The sequence below is a fragment of the Galeopterus variegatus genome, unplaced genomic scaffold (genome assembly GCF_000696425.1).
Source record: "Galeopterus variegatus unplaced genomic scaffold, G_variegatus-3.0.2 Scaffold1777, whole genome shotgun sequence".
Classification (NCBI taxonomy): Eukaryota; Metazoa; Chordata; class Mammalia; order Dermoptera; family Cynocephalidae; genus Galeopterus; species Galeopterus variegatus.
The window spans coordinates 220797-242299 of NW_007727888.1; the positions used below are offsets into that span (position 1 = coordinate 220797).

At 41.0% G+C, this 21503-nt stretch overlaps 1 protein-coding gene across 2 annotated transcripts in view; it reads left to right on the plus strand.

The window, feature by feature from the left end:
• The window catches only part of GPR107 (G protein-coupled receptor 107), a 69101-nt gene that overhangs the window by 22992 nt on the left and 24606 nt on the right, over positions 1–21503 (plus strand). For both annotated transcript variants that reach the window (XM_008578879.1, XM_008578880.1), the window contains exons 6-14: positions 255–292; positions 2020–2076; positions 5291–5401; positions 6407–6540; positions 11152–11227; positions 12902–12975; positions 13212–13329; positions 16173–16303; positions 18340–18383. In XM_008578879.1, coding sequence (XP_008577101.1) covers positions 255–292; positions 2020–2076; positions 5291–5401; positions 6407–6540; positions 11152–11227; positions 12902–12975; positions 13212–13329; positions 16173–16303; positions 18340–18383 — 783 coding nt within the window. The remainder of the gene's footprint in view (positions 1–254; positions 293–2019; positions 2077–5290; positions 5402–6406; positions 6541–11151; positions 11228–12901; positions 12976–13211; positions 13330–16172; positions 16304–18339; positions 18384–21503) is intronic.

Consider the following 21503-nt stretch of genomic DNA (forward strand, 5'->3'; position numbering starts at 1 on the left):
CAAACCTGTGGCCTCGGTGCTACTAGTACCGCACTCTCCCGAGTGAGCCACGGGGCCGGCCCTGTATCTTTTAATTTGCTGCTTCTGCAGCTCAAGAATTATGTTTTGGGACCTGAGGAGATGGCAGTCCACAAGATTTTTTTGTTTGTTTTAATTATTTGGTGTTAGATAAGCTGGAGCCTCATAAAGTGAAACTGTAATACATATATGATCTGAATTATGCAGTGACAACTTCTAAATGTTTCTGCTTCTAGAGAGTGGAAAGTCTAAAAGAAGTACAGTGGATTCAAAGGTAAGAGCTGACCACCCACTCTGTTCAGCTTTTTCTGGATATATGCATCTGTATGTGCATTGTGTGTATATGTATGTATGTATTTATATATACGAGGGATCTTCAAAAAGTTAATGGAAGGATTTGTATTATCTTTTGATTCAGTTTTTTCATGAACTTTTTGAAGTGCCCTTGCATGCATATATACATGCATGTGCACACATGCACACGCATACACACATATATACATGCATGTACACACACACATGCCCAGTCTATATAGGGAGTTGTCTTCTGTTTGGGGAGATAGCGCTGACATACTGAAACAATTTCAAAGTAAAACTGAGTGCTAAGTTGCACAGCACTTACGTGATTAAGGGTCATATAGTGAGGGGAGGGGAAAGCGGGGCCATCTGGAAAGCCCTCTGGAAGGATGTGTCACCAAGGCTGAGCTTGGAGTTTGTTCTGGGAAGAGGGAGAGAAAGAAGGGAATAAAATACGTCATAAGCAAAGAATGGATGATGGCAATGTGCATGACAAGTGCCAGGCACTGGTCTATTTGAAGTAAAAGGTACGTATTTGGGAGCAGAGAGAGAGAGATCTTAGATAATATAGGGCCAGACAATAGAGGGTATTGATGTGCAGGCAATTGGAAGTCATCGTGCGTTCTTGATCAAGAAAGAATATGATACAAATAGTGTTTATAAAAGATTATCATTCTGAAAGTAATGTGCAGGGTATGCTTGGGGGGAGAGAGAGAGAGAGAGAGACATTAGAGGAATCAAGAAGGATGCTGTTGTAATAATACAGGTTTAAGGTGATGATACTCTGGACTAGAGTGAAGCCTTGGAATATAAAATAAGGGATCTGTCTGGGAGGCCAGTTAAGGTGTTGGGAGGGGAAGAGAAGAGCAGAGGAATGGATGGTGGAAATAGCAGAAGTGGAAAAATTAGGAACGTTTTGGTTTGGGATATCTTGATTTTTCAGCGAGGGGGCATCCAAATGGTAGTGTTTTGTTTTGTTTTGTTTTAACTGCTCTGTTGAGTTATAACTGACATGCAATAAATTGCACATTGTATTTAAAGCGACAGTTTGATAAGTTCAGCTTATCTGTAGATCAAGATAATAAACTATCTATCACTCCAAAAGTTTCTCTTGCCCTTTGTAATCCTCCCATCCCCAAGCAACCACTGATCAGTCACTGTTATATAGATAAGCTTTATAGAACTTTATATAAATGAATTATGCAGCACTCTTTTTTGTCTTCTTTTATTTGGTATAACTGCTTTTGAATTCATTTATGTTGTTGCATGTATCAGTAGTTCATTTCTTCTCATTGCTTAGTATTAAGCATTGTACAAGTGGCAGTGTTTTGATCATTGGAAGTCAGGAGTGGAATTCAGGTGATGTGTCAGGGTGTGGCCTGGGTCAGCATCTTTGGTCTTGCTGAAGAACTTCATCAGGAAGATTTGGGGTGAGGGAGTGGAGTTAGGAGACTAGTGGAGACGCAGACAGGACCGCTGAGAAAAGGAAATAGGTAAAGAACTACCATTCTCTGTGAAAGGGGATTTCAAATATATCTTGAAAGGATAGTGAATTTTATTTTCAGAGAGTTTTGAAGGTCAGCAAATTTGGGGTTTAAGAATAGCATTTTTTATTTTTTGTTTTATTTTTAAATTAGTTTTAATTTTATTTAGCATACTTTTTCTGCCAGTATCATCCTAAAACAAATTGTTATGTTTTTTTAGGCAATGGGAGAGAAATCCTTTTCTGTTCATAATAATGATGGGAAAGTTTCATTTCAGGTATGTATGCTTTTTGAGAAAAATTTCATAGAATTTATCTCTTCCATGTAAGAGTGATTTTTTTAAAAGGAATGTTGAATTTAAGAATAATAACTTAGGCCCAGGGTTGTTACTTTTAAAAAAAAGATTTAAGTAAAAGTGCTTTGTTATGCACTGTACAAATAATGTTTCATTAACTTGTAAGAATCACAAGTTAATAAAACTTTTTTCTAACTTGTTTTCATTAATTGAGATATAATTTGCTTACAGTGAAATACACAGGTCTTGGGCCGGCCCGGTGGCGCACTGCTACATTGCGCCGCTTGGGAGCGCGGCGGCACTCCCGCCGAGGGTTCGGATCCCACATACAGACCGGTTCCCGCTCACTGGCTGAGCGAGGTGCGGGCGCAGCACCAAGGGTTGCGATCCCATTGCCGGTCCCGGTCCGGTACGGGCGTGACACTGAGGGTTGCGATCCGTTGCCGGACACGAAAAAAAAAAAAAAAAGAAATACACAGGTCTTTAAGTGTATAGTTTGATCAGTTTTGACAAATGCATGGACCCATGTAACTTACTCTCTGTCAAGATTCTCTACATTTTTATCTCCTCAGAAAGTCCTCCCATCCCCACAACTACTATTCTCATTTCTTTTAGCATAGATTATTTTGCCTATCTAATAATTTTTATTTGTTCTTTATGTTTAGTAACCATCATTTTCATCACCATCGATATTAATAGCTAACAGAGTGCTCATTTGCTCAGAATCTTCCCACAGCGTCCCATCTGTCTCAGAATAAAAGCCCAAGTCCTTCCTCTGGTCTGCAAGGCCCACATGGTCTGGGCCCTGTTGTCTCTCTGCCCTCAGCCCCTGTTGTTCTCCCTCTTGCTTACTGTGCTCCCACCACACAGGCTTCCTTGCACTTTCTCCAAAAGATCAGGCCTTAGTCTCTGCTCTGCTGTACCCACAGGCAGGAGTGCTTGTCCCTTGGAATCCTTCAAGTCTGCTCAAATGTCACCTTCTCAACAAAGCTTCACCTGATTGCCCTATTTCAAACGCAGCCACCTCCCTCTCCTCATTATCCTACTGCTTTTCCTTCCGCTGCTCCTTCCAACATGCTGTGTGCTGTACTTGTTTATTGTATGTGTTGTCTGTTCTCTCCTGCTAAGGGTTTTATCTGTTTTAATTCTAGTGTATTTGAAACTCCTGATCTTAGGCCTGACCTATGATAGGCTCTCCATCAATAGTTCTGAGCCAAGTAAACTTATGGCAGACATCATGCTGAGTGCTTGCATGTCATTATCTCAGTTCATCCTCCCAGCAACTCTGTGAAATAGGTACTGATATTATTCCCCTTTTACGGATGAGGAAACTGAGGCTCAGAGAGGTGAAGTGACTTGCCTGAGGGGAGATTCAGATCCAGGTTTGTTTGACTCCAAGGCCCAAGTGTTTAACCACTTGGGTTTTACTGCCTCCTTGAGAAAATACAGAAGGTGCTTTTCTCTCTTCTTTCCCTCGCTTCTAAATCCTTGTTAATAAATGAGTTTTTTAATGTTTTTTTTTAAAGTCTTTTTTTTTTTTAATCACAAAGGAAAGTATAGAATGCACACATTTGTCAGGCACTAGTGCTTGTTGGGTGAGTGTTGAGAGAAGCAGCCTGAGAGATGATTAAGAACATGGGTTCAAATAGCCCATTCCTGGGGTTCTTGGGGTGCATAGAACAGGCAGTGCACGAGTAGTTTGCTTTTTCTCCGGCTTTATTCCCCTCCTTGGAAAGAAGTCACTAGGTAATTTTTGCTGTTTGCTACCCAGTATCCTCCGAGTTTGGGGTAATGCAGTCATCCTGAGCTTTTCTGCTTCATCCATGGAATAAGGATGATATTTTATCTACCTAAAGTCAGGAAGGGGACTGTCAGGGCTTAAATCGACTGTAAATATCTTTTAAACTTTTACATCTTTTTTAGACTTCCTATGAGTCTTACTTTTAATGTTTTTAATATGTTTAGAAAAGTTTTCTTTTTCTGACTACCTGAATGGACTAAAATATACACTGTCTTGTTTACAATTGTGAGTTTAGGACCTGGTTTAACAGATTTGTAATTTCACCTTGAGTGGTCTTGGTCTTTTATTGCCATCTCCTTGTTAGGTGTCTCTTTTTTTCCCCATTCTTTTTAATTAGGTGGTACAGTGTACATGCAGAAGAGTGGATAATACTTACATTGAATTTAACAAATAAGTATGAATAATCACCTTTATAACCATCACCTGGGGCAAGAAATAGAACCAAATATTTATATACACTTCCTTTTATTGCTAGATCTTTTTCTGATAGTAAAATATTCTTAGAATTGATTGAGAGTCATATTCTGTAAAAATATACATATAATATTTTGTATTATATAAATATATAAAATAATGTGTATTTTTCGTTTTACATTAAACTTTATTTGAACCCATGATATATATGAAACAAAAATGTCTTAAATGTAGCCTTTGTTATTGTTGTCTAAAATAATAGGTGTAAATTTTGATGAGGGAATTTTGGTCCTTTTTAAGTATAAGATGAACCTCCTTTTCTTTTGAGTATTTTTTTACCTAAAGAGCAAAATAATATGTTGGCTTGAAAAGTAGATAATAGCATCTTGGGTTATCTTTGCTGACTTCTGCAAAAAACCATCACAGATGGATGGATTTGACAGATTTGGGATAAAGCAAGTATAGTAAAATGTTAGTTGTAGAATCTAGGTAGTGGTATATAGCTGTTCACTGTACAATTCTGTCAACTGTTAGATATGCTTGAAAATTGTTATAAAAAAATATTCAGAGGGATAATAGAGTAATAAAACATCTGTTTAAATGCTATTCTGGGAGAATTTGATTAAGTAGTCTATTTTTTTCTGTCCACTAATATTCATAGTTTATTTCTTTTTTCTTTTTTTTTTTCCTTTTTGTCTTTTTTCGTGACCGGCAATGGATCGCAACCCTCAGTGTCGCGCCCGTACCGGACCGGGACTGGCAACGGGATCGCAACCCTCGGTGTTGCGCCCGCTCCTCGCTCAGCCAGTGAGCGGCCGGTCTGTACGTGGGATCCGAACCCTCGGCGGGAGCGCCGCCGCACTCCCAAGTGGCGCACTGTAGCAGTGCGCCACCAGGCCAGCCCCATAGTTTATTTCTAACATTTTAAAATGTACCTGAGGATTTGAGTATCCTTAAATTTTTTTCCTTCTTTCCTTTCAGTTTTTCTTTAACATCAGCACTGATGACCAAGAAGGCCTTTATAGTCTTTATTTTCATAAATGCCTTCGAAAGGAATTGCGGCCTGGTGACAAGTACTCATTCAGCCTTGATGTGAGTACTGTATGCAGATTGTTCCACGTGGATTTTTGTAAGCATGAAGTGCAAAACATTCATTTCTCTGTAAAAATAGGGTTGTTGTTTTTTTTATTATTTTATTTTTTAATTAACATGTAAAATTGTGCATATTTATGAGGTTCAGAGTAATACTTCAATACATGTACATACTGTGATGATCAAATCAGGCTAATTAGCATATCCATGATGGCAAACATTTATCATTTCTTTGTGATAAGAATATTTGAACTCCTCTCTTCCAGCCATTTGAAAATATACAATAAATTGTTGTTAATTATAGACCCCTAGCACTACTATGAAATACTAGAACTTATTCTTCCTGTCTAGCTGTAATTTTGTATCCATTAACCAACCTCTTCTTATCCCTCCTCCCTCTCCCCTTCCCAATCTCTAGTAAGCACAATCCTATTCTCTGTACTTCTATGAACTCATTTTTCTTTAGCTCTTACATACAAGTGAGAACATGTAGTATTTATCTTTCTATGCCTGACTTATTTCACTTAACATAATGTCATCCAGGCTCATCCATGTTACTGCAAAATGATATGATTTCATTCTTTTTTATGGCCAAGTAGTATTCCATTATGTATATATACCACATTTTCTGTTGACGGATACTTAGGTTGACTCCATATCTTGGCTATTGTAAATAGTGCTGCAGTAAACACGGGTGTGCAGGTATCTCTTTGGTATACTGATTTCCTTTCAAGAATGGGTTTAAGAGAAAAACGTGGCCAGATGCACATCCTTTCCAGTGGGCAGGGTATTTTAGCAAAGGATTTATAAATAAGAAACTGTAAAGTAATTTATAGTTTCTTGTTTATGAATTCAACTTCACTTCAACCTGAGCGTTAAGAATGTGGTTGTTATCATACTGATACTCACTTTCTTGTAATTAAGTAAAACGGCTGAGATTCCAAATTGCTTAATAAGGGATGATCTGTTTCTGAAAAGTAAAAATTAATTTCATGTTGCTTTCAGATTGATATCACAGAGAAGAATCCTGACAGCTATCTCTCAGCAGGAGAAATTCCTCTCCCCAAATTATACATTTCTATGGCCTTTTTCTTCTTCGTTTCTGGGACCATCTGGATTCACATCCTTCGAAAACGAAGGTAAACTATTACTTTCCTGAACCTTCTACTTAGAGTGTGTTGAGATTTGTGTAATTTCACCTTTTGCTGGCTTCTGAACCTGGGAGGAGTTGGCACTAATTAATGTCATTCTCTTCAAAGGGCATCTTCCCTGAAACACTAGGGAGACTTTGCAAGAGACTTGTAGTGTGGGAGGCCTTTGCATGCCTTGGTGTTTGTTCACGTCCCATTGTTTTGTTTAAAAGGCAAATCTAAAGGGCCGAGCCCGTGGCACACTCGGGAGAGTGCAGCACTGGGAGTGCAGCAGTGCTCCCGCCGCGGGTTCGGATCCTACATAAGGATGGCCGGTGCACTCACTGGCTGAGCGCGGTGCAGCTGGTCACAAAAAGGACGAAATAAATAAATAAATAAAAGGCAAATCTAAATATTTCAATAATATATAGGCAAAATAGGACTGGCTGATTAGCTCAGTTGATTAGAGCACGGTGTTAATGACACGAAGTTAAGAGTTTGGATCCCTGTACCAGCCAGCCACCAAAATAAACAAACAAACATATATATATATATATATATGGAAAATTAAATGTGTAAGGAAAAGGTTTCAATAACAGAAACCCCACAGTCCAGGACTCAGAGTGAGCACGTTGGTTCCATTCAGGGGCTGTTTATTCTTTAGAGGAAGTTAGTGATGATGACCCACTTACTGGGAGCAAGCACTGAGTTACTGCTTAGTACTGAAGGCATCAGCTCAAAGCCTGGCCAGGAGAGAGTCCCTGAATTGACCTCCAGATGCTTTATCACTGGAGGAAACCTCTTCAAAGCCCATCTGCCTGGCTCTTGGCCTTGCTTCTGAAACCCCCAAGGCTTTAACTTCCTGTACTTGTTTCTTGAGGAGAACAGCTGCATATGTGTGAATTCTTTCTCCTGAGAAAATTGAGAACAAAATATTAATACTCATTTACAGAATAGTGTAAAGTGTTTGTTATCTTATAAAGTCTGTAAACTGAGTAAATGATGGTATGTGAATGTGGTATTGTAATATGAATTAATTTAAATTCATAAAATAATTCAGCACCCCCAGATAACTCTTTTTCTTAGGCCAGAAATTGAGACCTTTTTAATCCCTGGTAACCTGATTGTCTTCTAATGGACATGCTCAGAGTCTGGTATTTTGGGCTCTGGCTGAGTGTAGTTGCTGGTACCTATTTGTTGCAATATCCTATACATCTGTTAGGTGGAAAGAGTGTCTTGTTTACTTGTGAAGAACCTACACAATCATGTTACGACTGGATTATCAGGCAGCCATTACTAAGAAAGAAAGAATCCTACAAATTTAGGCTATAGGGGTTTTTTTTGGTCTTTTTTAAAAGTAAGTCTTACTTTTGCCCTTACTGGAAAAGAAAGAACTAGGAGTCAGAAGAACTGACTTCAGGTGTAACCTTTGTGACTGCCTGTGTGCCTTGTTATACTCTAAGTCTCTTTTTTCTGGACTGTAAAACTGGGACAGTAATAATTGCTCTGCCTTCCTCCAAGAGTCTTAGATCCTTAGATTTGTTATATAATTCCCCCCAAAATATTGTTAATGAGAAGACTTTGCAAATCATTGTGCTATGCAAATGTGAGGTACTTTTAAAATAGTTTACTGACCAGGTGTTTAGTGGTATTTTAATTTTCCTTTATTTAGTAATGGCAGTAATCATTGCCACTATTTCACTTATATAACATTGTGGTAACAGTTTTAAATCCGTGGTTAAATGAGGTTGACCTATTTTGTATAAGTCATGTTTTAAATTTTTTGTGGAAGTATAGTATACATACAGAAAAGTACCATTTAAGCCCTCCCTGTGTCTTTCCAGGAGTCTTACAGCCAGTTCTGTTACGTTGGAATATGAGTGCTGTAAAGGCATGTCACTCCACAGCTGGGCACATTTCACAGGCTCATAGCCCTTTAGAGCTGGAAGGAACTGAGAGATCTTTGCCTCATTTATTGAGGCCAGAGGAGGGGAAGTGAGAGACACGGCCAGCGTCACCAGGCAGAGCTGGGACTGGAACCCAGGTCTCATTGCTTGTGCATTGTCAGTCAGGCTCCTCTCAACTCTGAGTGTGTTGTGGGCCCCAGAGCATGGGGAGGGGGATCCTGAGGGCAAGGGAAAAGAGGCACCTGATACTTTTTGAGTACCTGCTCTATGTCTATTTAGGCAGTTGTTGTTGGTTAGTTCAGCTATTCTTTTAACAGCTTGTTGAGGTGGGCATTACCCTGTTCTCAGAAGAGGTTACTGGCGCTTAGAGAGAGACGAAGGTCATCAGCATGAAACAATCATTTGAGCCCAGGTCGATGTGGCTTCAGAGCTTGTGTTCTTTCCATCACATCACTGCCTCAGCATTAAGTGTGGGCTTGCAAGTCAAGGTCGCCAGGGTGTGTGAGTGAGCACAGCTCTTTACAATGGGCAGTTTTGCATTTTGGGTAAATCTCATTGCCACTCAGTAGTGACAGACTCCTCTGGCCTTGACTTTTTCTTTGACTTTCAAGTAGGTGGGCACTGGAACAGGAAAGTACCAGGGAGGAAGTCAGCCTGGAAACTAAATGTGTCAGTTCATGGTGTGCTCTCGTGATCACTGCGCAAGGCCCCTCTCCTGTTTTCTTATTCCCCTTCCTTTCCTGTCCCCTGTCCCACTCCTGCCCAACTGTGGATAGCCACTCAGATGTGTTTAGTGTACATTTTTGGATATTTGTATATTCTTATAAATAAGTAATGTTTATTGGTATTGCATGTATTTTAAATTTATATAAACTGTACTATCTGTAGATATTGTTCTTGTACATTTTTCATGCAGTAATATGCTTTTTAAGATCTAACCACATGGCTGTGTGCACATCTATCTCATTGATTTCTAACTGCTCCCTAGCATTCCATGATCTGCATCCCTACATTTTATTTCTCCGTTCCTTTAGTGATGGGTGCATGCCTGGGTCGCTGCCATCTCCTTGCTACTACAGCCAGTGCTGTCATGAACCTGGTTCCTGCCTCCTGTGATCCTTGATGGTTCCGTTCAGTCTCTGAGCTACAGTCCCAGAAGGAGGCGCACAGGGTCATGTGTAGCCTCTCCTTTAATTTCATTAAGTGCTGCTAGATTGCTCACCAGTATGGCCATACCAATTTATACTTCTGCCAGCAGTACACAAGGTTCCTATTTTCCCATGTACTTACTGACACTGACATCTTAAGTTTTGCCAGTCTGATGGGTGTAAACTGGTACCTTGTTTTATTTTGCATTTCTCTGAATATTAGTGATGTGGATTATCATTTCAGGGACTTGCTTGCCATTTGAGTTTCCACTCTTGTGGCTGCCTATATTCTTTGCATATTTTTTTCTTGGGTTTTCTGTCTTTTTGTTCTTGCTGTGCATGAGTTTCTAACATATTGTGGATATCAGTACCTTGTCTATCTTAGACATTTCAAGTTTCTTTTCCAAATCTGTTAAACTGGTCTGTGGTATTCATTGTCGAGTGAAAATCTTTCATTTTAATGGAGTCAAAACTATCTAGTTTTAGTCTTTTGGGCAGTGCTTCTTGGATCTTAAGAAGCCCTTTCCTACCCTAAGATCACAAAATGTGTATTTTATGTTTAGAGCTGAAATCCATCTAGAATCCTCCTTTATGTAAGTGTGGAATAGATATTCAGCTTTATTTTTTTCTATTTATAGGTTTGAGCTGATTTTTTTTCCCATGCCAATTATTAAACAGCCTATCCTTTCTCACTCATTTGGTGTCACCTTATCATATATCAAAATTCCATACATGCATGAATCTATTTCACAGTTCTCTAATTTATTCCATTGATGTATTTGTCTGAATAACAAATAAACTTCACCCGTTCCACATTTTGTACTGCTGTGGCTTTGCAGAATGTCTCAATATCTGAATGTATGAGTTTCCCTGTGGCTCTTACTTAAGTCTTTGTTTGTGGACTTTATTAATAGAATTTTCAGTTTTTCTCCATAATGGTTTTGTATGTCCTATTAGGTTCATTACTGAGGGTGGACTAGTCCCAAAGGTGGACTAGTACCTGTTGGGGGGAGTTGGGGGGAGAGGTGTGCTTTTACCTCACCAGCCTGGCGTGTTTGGCAGGCACCAGCCATAGTGGGGATGAGAGGGGCATGACCCAGCATGTTCCCCTCACGCCTCCCTGATGCCCACTCCCAGCCCTCCTCTGCTCTGGGCTGCAGACTTCCTGCAGCCACACCTATTGCTTTCTGCTTTCCTGGAGATTGTTTTCGCAAATTCATCTGCCTCATTTCTTCCTCTGTGGTCTTCTCAGGGTGGTTTCCGGGGAGGAAGTGGCAGCCTGTGTTAGATTTCCATCCTGTCAAGACTCAGAAGCCATCATGTCTGGCTTCAATGCATAGCTGTCAGTTCCATTCACAACATTAAATTGTATATTGGAGATGACCTTAGGACTCCATTTGAGACCTTTTCTACGCGCAAAAACCACTTTTTAAAAAAAGGGTTCATGTTTGTGGCTTGTGTAGATTATATGAACTGACTCCTTATAAATATGTCTGATGCCTGAAGCTTTGGCTGTTTTTCGGGAGAGTGGAATTTTCTTTTAATTTTTTTCTCTCTTTTTATAGGAATGATGTGTTTAAAATTCACTGGTTGATGGCAGCACTTCCTTTCACCAAGTCTCTTTCCTTGGTGTTCCATGCAGTATGTATTAGCATTTGGGGAGCATTTGGGGGATCATTCATGAATGATGTACAATGACTATATAAGTAGGAAAAATAGAAGAAAGGGGATAAATTGGTGGGAAACAAGGTCAAAGAATACATTTTTCATAAAGCCTCCTTTTGTCTGGGATTGACTGGCCATAGGGGTAAATGACCAGAATCTCCCACAATGCTAGACTTAAAACAACTTCTAATACTACTTACAAATCCAGAATCTTTCTAGAACACTTGTTGTTTTTATTTCTTTGTTTTTATCGTTTCTTGAGATGAGAGTGCCACCTACTGAATTGTTTCAATGATTTCTTTAGTTTTTCTAAATATACACTCATGTTTCTGCTTGATTTAAAGTTCAGTATTAGCATAATTATTTGAGAGAAAATTGAGACATAAGAATTGAGCTTCTGGATTGGCTGGTCAGCTCAGCTGGTTAGAGCATGGTGTTTGTAACACCAAGGTCAAGGGTTCAGATCCTTGTACTGACCAGCCATATATACAAACACAAAAAAATTCAGAAAAAAACCCCAAAACTAAAACAGAATTGAGCTTCAGCTTTGAGCTTTTAGAACTGATGTACTTGAAATGGACTTGCCCAGTTTGTGGACCTACAAGGTATCCAGGGACCATACTTGTAAGGGTGACAGTCTCTATCTAGACATGCACTTTCCTGCTCCACTTGAAAATGTCCTCATAGGAAAAAAAATCAATAATATATCCAGTTACACTGTCAAGAAATGGCAGTTGTTTGGGTAATTTCCCATTTGGATCTACGTTAAAAGATTCTTTCTGGAGCCGTATAAATAGATAACCATTTGTATAGAATGAGAGACATATAAATTGATGTCAGCTTTGTGGGTTCTGCCAGAGGGCATTTTCGGCACACTAATAAAACTTATCACTTTAGTTAAAATGCACTGGTGGCTTCAGGTAGCTCTAAATTTACAGATTCTTGGGGCCGGCCCGGTGGTGCACTGGATAAGTGCGCCGCTTGGGAAGCGTGGCGGCGCTCCCGCCCGAGGGTTCGGATCCCACATACAGACCGGTTCCCGCTCACTGGCTGAGCGAGGCGCGGGGGCAACACCAAGGGTTGCAATCCCGTTGCCGGTCCCCGGTCCGGTACGGGGGCAACACTGAGGGTTGCGATCCGTTGCCGGACACGGAAAAAGACAAAAGACAAAATAAATAAATAAATAAATAAATAAATTTACAGATTTTTTTCAAGAAAAAAATAGCTGAAGCTGGGCGATACCACATAGATTTTTTTTTATTGACTGACCGACTGACTTATTTACTTATGTAAGCAGGTATATGAAAGATAAAGTTCTTGGCTGGGATACTGAAGAGGTGTGTAGTACCTGGACCTTGGAAATATTAGGAAAAGAATAGGCAGCCATTTGCCAGGGTGAATCATTTGCTCCAAGAGAGGGACCTAGGCTGGGTGTTAGTGACACTGAAACTTTGTGTCAAGTTTCTTAAGCTACCTAATGTTTGTTAGTGCATTCGTAGGCTTAATTTGTGAATTGACAACTGAGGTATTAGGCAGTGGGGTGGGGAGGACATCCCCCATCCTGAGGTCCTCTACGGTCATTTACTGTTTCATTATGCACTAAGGCATGTGCTTGATCAACCTTTGTGAAATGCAGTTGTTTGATTTCAGATCGACTACCACTACATCTCCTCCCAGGGCTTTCCGATTGAAGGTTGGGCTGTTGTGTACTACATAACTCACCTGTAAGTATGCAGGTACAAGTGAAATACTAATGCCATGAAATCCCATACAAGAGAAGTAGAGCTAACTAATTTCTGTGCCCTTAAAAAGTGTTGTTTACATGTGATGCATTTCCTGAACTTGGCTGCCTGTCTTTTGCAAGAAGCATGTGAAGTCATAGAATGAGCTATACAGTCTAACTGGCAGAGAGAGAGTCTGAAGAGCCCCATTGGTGTCTATGAATTGTTTTCTCTTCCAGTTTGAAAGGGGCGCTACTGTTCATCACCATTGCTCTCATTGGTACTGGCTGGGCTTTCATTAAGCACATCCTTTCCGATAAAGACAAAAGGATCTTCATGATTGTCATCCCACTCCAGGTAAAGAAACCCTCATCCTGCCTGTCAGTTCCTATCTTGGCACTTAACAGAGCTCAGCTCCAGATCTGTCTGGGAAGAGAGAGTCAGCTTGCTCAGAAACCCCAGCTTCTGCCATTGGGGATTGAAGGTTGGGATTCTCTTTCTGAATTCTGACAGTCCTAGACTTGAGGTCATTGCTCTGGGAGATACTTGACCGTCGGTCATCTTGAAACTGGCCTGAGGATGTCCAGACTTTGATTAGCGAGCTACTGAAAAATTAGGGAGACATGCATTTGTTTGCCCTCTGCGAAGAAGTTTAGATACATAGCAATTTTATTAACAAAGTATTTTAAATATCATGAATGATACTAGTGAGTTTCACAAGGTAGAATATGATAGTGGACATCAGGGGCAAACATTTATTAAACGCTTCCTATGTTTGGGGCTGTGGACTGAGGCCAGCCTTACAAGGTTATGAGCCCCTCCAGAAAGGAACCTTATCTTATACTTAATCGTGTTATTGAAGGCAGAACTGGATGTGAAGAACTTATAATAGAGTGATTATAGCAAGGACAGACAACTACTCTGCTCTGCTTGAGCAAAGAGCATCTGTTTGATAAAGTTCTTGTCAACTGATTACACATTTTGGAGAATAACGTAAATGTGGCAGGTGGGGGAAAGAAGGGTGAGTGCTCATTCAACTCTGGGGATTGGTCGGTTGGGAAAGTTTGCAGCAACGCTACTCTCACATTCAATAATAAGGGACATATATGAGCACCAAATGAATGGTATAGACCAGTTTCTATAAGTTTCCAACAAGAGAGTAATCACTCAAATTAGAATGATCTAGAAGAGCTTTGTGGCAGAGGAAAGGAGTAGCAGCAGAAACATATGATATTGCTGTCTGGTGAACAGAGGCGCTGAGAGTCTTTTGGCTGTTGAGCCACCAGGGCCACTTCTTCAGCCATACTGAGTTCTACAGCCTGCCTCGGTCTCATTATTTGTAAGTGATGGAACCTGGGTCCTCTTCCCACTTTGCCATACTGTTGCTGGTGTCCTTTTCCCTCTAGTTAGAATCTCCCTCCCCCTGGCCTGAACTGTGGCATAACAGGACACATTCTTTCCAGCTTCCCCCTCTTTGCTCTCCTGAAAGATAAACACTCAAGGTTACGTGGAACATCTTTCTGAGGAAATAAGGACATTTAAAAATTAAATATAAGGAAGTTATGAGTATTTAGATAATGGAACTAGTCTGGGAAGACCTTGAATGTCATCCTGAAAAGTTAAAACTGCTTGCTTTTGGCCACGGGCAGTGACAGAAAGTTTCTGAATAAGTGAGGTACATACGAAATGGTGTTTCAAGAACACTACTGACACATGTTCAACACGGACACCTCTGGGAACATTCTTTCTCTCATGTAAAGTGTGTGAATTAAGGACAAAATGGAATTATGATGTGAAAGCCTTTGTTTTCCACTTTGTCTCCATAGATAGGGCCACAGATGCAAATGTTTCATATAGCCCAGTCTTCAGGGGGAACACGAGGCAGGGAAGAACCTAGAAACTGGGTTTCAGTGGAGAGACTAAAATTTAAAAATAATTTTTGCATTTGTGTGAAGTGAAGTATGGCTTCAGTGGTGATTTAGTTTTTAAGTCCTGCCTAGAAAGAGAAACTGCACTTAGAGACTTCCCCCAGTAATAGCACAACAGATTTCACATTTCTTGTAAGTGTGGAGAATTACCTTTGCGCCAAGTCAAGCAGAGTATTTGGGACCATGGATTTCTTGCAGGGGTACGTAGGAAACACACCATAAATTGTAAGTTTCCCTTGTGCTCAGTGGCACCTTACTTTAGCCAGGTGAAAGACTTCATAACATGCTACGAGCCTGACAACAGGACTAAACATGCAAAGCAAAGCCTTAACTTTGGAAATAGATGCAGTACATGGGCACAGACGAACTCCAGTGGGAAGAGCTGTGCCATGTCCAGTGCAGGGAGGACCTGGGCTTGAATTGTTGCTGTGAAGAGCAATGTGACTACTCAACCACTGGCTGAAATCTGCCATTTTTGCCTCTCTGGTCTCTGTTATCTGGCACTTAAAAGAGTTACTTTCAGAGCCAGGGGTTCTCAGGGAGGACTTGTGCATGAGGAGTGTGGGCCTCATGGCTAAGTGGGATGTGAAGTGCCACCCATCCAGCACCTGAGTGACTCCGCTGAGGCTCGGGGTGCCTAAAAAGCAAAGCTGAGTGTCCTGATTACCTATTGCTGTATAAGAGATCACCACAAAACTTAGTGACTTAAAACTACAATAACCATGAATTCTCCCTCTTAGTTTCTGTGTGTCAGGAATTGGGGAGTGGATTAACTGGGTAAGTCTGGCATGAGATTTCAGGTTATGGTCAGACAGTGGCATCTTGAAGTCTTCACTTGAATCTGTCTCCTAGGCTGGGACGGCTGGGACAGCTGGGGCTTCTCAGGCATCTTTCTATCCTTGCATGGTCTCTTCAGCATGGCAGTTTTGGGGTAGCCAAACTTACAAGAAGGCTCAGAGCTCCAAAGGTTCCTGGAGAGAGCCAAACAGAAGCTGTATTTATTTTGGAAATCTCACTACGTCACTTCGATCTTACTCTGTTGGTCAGAGCAGTCACAGGTGCCCAGGTTCAAGGGCATGGCACAGGAACTCACTTCTTGTCAGCAGAGTGATATAGAGTTCCAGAAGACCATTTGAGACTGGAAATAATGGTAGTGGCTGCAGCTTGGAGGCCCGGGGCCCATGGCCCAGGTGTGTACCCCACATTGTGGCTGCTGTTGTTGTAACAGCTCACCCATGATTTGGGGCCTCAGCACCTTTTCATGTCCTGTAGGTCCTGGCAAATGTGGCCTATATCATCATAGAGTCCACTGAGGAGGGCACCACTGAGTATGGCTTGTGGAAGGATTCTCTCTTTCTGGTTGACCTGCTGTGCTGCGGAGCCATCCTCTTCCCAGTGGTGTGGTGAGTGACGCACGGGGAGGGAAGCCATGTGTGCACCACATGGATTGGTCCCAATCACAGGGCATGTGCATCTTTATTATTACCCAGGGGATTTTGACAGAGCTGGTCTGGCACCATGGGCTGGCATTTAGCACAGTTCTAAGACAATAGAGAAGGGTATGGAAACGAGAACTTAGTGGCAACATAAAGCAGCTTGTATTTGGGGAGGAGAGAGTTGAAGAAATCCCACAAATAGCCCTTTCTTGCCAAGTTAGATGGAAAATGAAGAAGTGTGTTAACATAAAACTTATGATAGTTCTCAGCACGTAAACATTTTAGATGTCTTCAGAATAGTTAGCTCCATTCCCGGAAGTGGCAGGCTTTAGATGCATGTATTGTACTTTGATTATGTGTAAAAAAATGTTAGTGCCAAGTCAGTGGTTGATGAGAAAGAATATTTTTGTTAAATCACATGCAAAGTGATGGAAATTCTTGATTAAGAACGAAGTAGAGAGAAAAAAGCTAACAAAATACTTACTTTACCCTTAATGATCTAGTTCCATGGCTGTATGAATGAATGAATTCTTTTGAAATAAAGATTAAAGAAATAGATTTACCTGCCTTCTATTAGAAGTGAGATGCTTCTTATTGCAATGCCCCGTGCAGTAAATTAGTATTTTTTTAGGACCCCGGGGTTTGTCAGTTCAATCAGTTACTCTTATCACTGTGTTTAGAGCATGATGCCAGTAGAGCATTATCCTCATTCCAGCCAATTAGATTTACTCTTCACCCTAATTCCATCATATATTACACGTGTACATATGTCAGTTCAGCAGATAGCTACCAGCACAGAAGAGAGAGCACGAATGAGTCTTTTTAATCACTACAACCTCCCTGCCATCCTGCCCAGGAATAAGTAACTTGGGCATCTGTAATGTAGGATGACCAGCATTGTCTTCAGTTAGAAAAGAGCATCTTATTAGCAAACAGTTTACAACCCCATTTGCCGCTATTGGAACAGTAAAATATAAGGGACCCAGACAAGAAGTGGAGCTTCAAGTGTCCGTTTCCTGCCACTTGTTAATTACAACACTAATGAGCAGGTGCCAAATGGCAAGATTCTTCAAGGTAGATATTCTGAAAATTGCTGTAAAATGAAAAAAATAAGTACTGGAGAGGCGATTTAAGAAATATTATCAGTATATCTTTTTAAATGTTCAGATTCAGCCAGCATTGGTTCAGTGCCAGCTTTGCGCTAGTGAACTTTCTCATGTTACCCCTTTCAGTTCTCAAGGAAACAGTCCCCTTTCACAGGTGGGCAATCCATTGAGGTTTTAGGAGAAGTGACAAGAGTAAATGACACTGTCAGACCCTGGCCCTCTCCCCCTGTGCTGCCCTATCTGCCTGTGCTGTGCTCATCCTTTAGGGCAGTCTTCCTTAGTGGCTTGTGCATAGAACTCTGATCTGTGGCTTTAATAACGTTAATGTCCCCTGCCTGAACTGTAATGATGGTAATTAATTACTGCACAACACAGCTGAAAAAAGACTCCCTGGAGTCCGGCATTTTTCGGCAAAGTTATAAATCTCCACTCAATGAAATGAGTTTGCATGAAGCCATATGTTCACAGCTTCTGGACCTAGACTTTAGAAGTTGGCTGGTGACTTTTTTCTAGGGTCTTCTAGGGTCGATTCTCAGTGATGTTCCATTGTCTTAGGAGTGTTGGGTGGGGGATGGTTGTGGGAATGAGAGATTAGGTAGAGTGCCAAGAGAGTTAGATGATTGTGTTTCATTTTCTCCTCACACTCTGGTCCCTGCCAGACTCATTGCCACAGATTTGACCAGCAGAGGGCATCTTTACCTCTTTGACTTGAGCACCATATATGGCATAGTGTTGATTATCAAAGGTTTTTTTTTTTAGGGAGAATGCTCTAAAATCATCTAGTCCAACCCTTTCAGTTTATAATTGAGGAATTCAAAGCCTCAGAGCTAGAGCTGAATATAGAGAGGATTGCAAATTTGTCAGCTAACCTTTTGTTCTCCAAACGTTTATTTTTAGGTCAATTAGACATTTACAAGAAGCATCAGCAACAGATGGAAAAGGCAAGTTCCCTTGTGCTTTTTCTATGCTGCTCAGTTTTCTGTGAACCCACACACTGGGGTACTACTAGGAGGTGGAGAAGATGCTGTCTTCCAGGGAGGCAAGCTGGGGGAGTCCTGGGAGCTTAAGAGCAGCCTGGGGTTTAGAGGGAGAAGCAGGTGCTGAGCATTGCAGAGACCAGTTGTATAAGGAGGCTTGGGGGTGATTGCTGCTATTAAGATGATACATTTCATTTCCACTTGTGATTGTGATTTTCACCTTCTCAAAACTGAGTCAGAAGGAGAAAATCTTGTCTTGGAAGGGCCGGATAACACTTCACTGTGAGAACAGGAGGTTTTATGGATTGGAGATGCTGTGTATAAAGCATTCCTTCCTGCTGATTTAACACACTTTCAAAATAGATGTGTCGGTATTAATTTAAAAGGAGGCTCTGATGCCAGAAAGAACTTTTAAAACTGTCTGATACTTAAATGGTTGTGTCATTATAACCCTTTTGCATCTCCTTGATTTTGTAACCATGCCTTCTAAGTCAGTAAGAACCCACAAAGAAAATGTTTTGTGTGTTTCTGGGGCTTACTTGAATAATGTCTATGACCACAGGCTGCTGTAGCACAAATGGGAATTCCAGACCACAAGGATTCAAGGAGCACTGCTCTCTCAAAGGTTGGAGCTGACTTTGGATCCATGAAGTCATACATTCAGCACTGATGTTAATGTTCTTTTAAGGCAGACTGTTCATTACCAATAGTGAAAAGAAACAAGTTTTTGTTAATAAAGTTTTGTTGCTGACCTTTTTTCTGATTATAAAAGTACTATGGATTCATTTTTAAAAATTTGGAAAACATGTTGTGGCTATAAATCTTATTTCAGAAAGTTGGTATACAACTAACATCACCTCATTTCTTTAATTGAATTAAACCTGACTTTGAGGCTTCACACCAGGGTCAGGCAAGAATCCTTGGTTCTTATTTCAAGTACAGTATTCAGGAGGAACTCCCCAATTCTGGCCCAGAATAGTTATTGTCACGATTTCTGCTGTCCAGGCTCACAGAACTCCCTTGCTTCTGGGCAGCTTTGTGTGTGAGGGTCTTGCCCAGGCTCATAGCCTTTTTGCACTGCTCAGAGTCCGGTCTCCTAAGACCCATCGGCTTCTCGAGTATAGCCAATGACAGCTTTTGTTTTTTTCTAGTCCTAGGAAATGGCCCTTCTCTCTTTTGGTTTCTCCTCTTTTCCTTTAAAGGCACTAGGTCTCCTTTTTCTCCCTCTAGAATACCCTTTATGATAAATTATTTTCAGTGAGTTTAAGCTGGAACGTTATCTGCAGAAAGCTTTGCTTTTAGCCTGGCTGCATAGCTTTCCCTGGAGTCAGGGGGCACAGGGAAAGCCCTCCTGTCTTCTTGGAAACAGGTAAAGGAAACACACACACAAAATATAAATTAGAATTTTAATGAAGCCCCTGCCACAGACAGAAAAACCCATCTTCTAGGAATAATTATTGTTTGAGGATATTCTTGTCTTCCCCCTTCTATGAACATTATATAAAAAGGTGTTCTTATTATTTTTTTAACTAAATAGGTTTTTTCTTTCTTTTTTCTTTCTTGCACGTCATCAGAAGGAATGAATAGGATTTCTTATTTTTATATATTGAGATGAGACATTTTAACTTTTCATTGTTACACACCTCAATCTTTATGAATTAGTTTTTCTAGTTATTTGGTTAAAAATATTTTAAAATCTCAAGGGCAACGTTTTGCAATTGGTGACTTTCATCTGTATTTTTCCTCCTGGCTCCATCCTGCTTCCTTTGTGAATTCTTCTAGCACTTCCTCACCAACTCCCTTTTCCCTTCCTGGTCACTCTGCCTGCCTGCCTGCCTGCCTGCCTGCCTCTGCACTTTCTTCTCCCTGCTTTACAGGGCTTGCAGGTGACTGTGGTGATTAACTGTCTCTGTGACCGTTTCCTCCACCCAAGGTCAGTTATTAGCTGAGTGTCTTAGTAGAATGCTCTGCCTGAAGTAGATAGCACAGCAGTTGAGGCCCAGGTGGGGTCTGCATTGTCCCCCAGCAACTATAGTACAGAGAAACTTCATGGAACAGGAATGCTTTTGTCATGGCCTGGGGCACATGAGGCAGGTTCTCCTTTTTTCCACCAGGTGACAGCACAGGACCTCTTCAGGAAGTTGCACAGGCAAACCAGGGCTCACATTCCCCATGCTTAGATGACGTCTGTTAAGAAAGCACCCATTTCTCATCAGCAAATATCACAAAGCCTTTGAAAAAGTAACAGAGTAGATTAGCATGGGGGTGTCTTCTTGATTCATGTTTTTTCACTGAATTGATTTAAGTAGTGGATTGCTTTTTGAGCTAATCCACAAATACGTATTTTGCTCTGTACTTTGAAAAATGGTCATGCTTGTGACACTTCCAAAGTCAGGGTGGCCATGTCCCCATGGTTGAAGTCTCTCCTGCAGAGAAGTCTTAGGAATAGCACTCTGTGCTGGCAGGCCGACCTCGGATGTGACTGCAGTGTGGCCATGTCCTGCGGGACAGCACAGGAGAACTGGAGTGAGCACTCTGCCAACTCTGGTTCCAGGATCGATGTGGTTGACCTCTGTGCTCCTCAGTTTGCCCTTCTTGAGATCTAGCCCATCCTAGAGGCAACTGGGAATATGAAGGCCATGGGCAGTAATGTCTCCTATTGGATTTGGAAGCATTTTGCTGGATGGAGCCTGACATTCTGGTTCCTGTTCTTAAGCTTGTTATTCCACTGACTCATTGCATGGCCTTGACAATGACTTGAGTTTGAGAATTGCATTTTTAGTTTAGGTACAGCCCAGACTGAGTAATTGCAAGTGAGCGAAATGCTGTTTGTAGTTGTTCTTACTTCCTTTGGGTTGAATATAGCTTTCAGAGAGTCTCTGTTTGGATTTTGTTTACTTCTTTGTCTCTGGATTCCTTTTGACTGAACCTGGGGGAGATATAAAGGAAAACATTAAGGATGGACCTGCCCACTGTCCTTAAGCCATGTCTTTGTCTTTTCTGTCACATGTTGTGGCTTCTCTTAGGTCCTGTGTCATTTAGATTCACTGCTGCACTGCATCCTCTGAAAGGGAGCTTAATTGA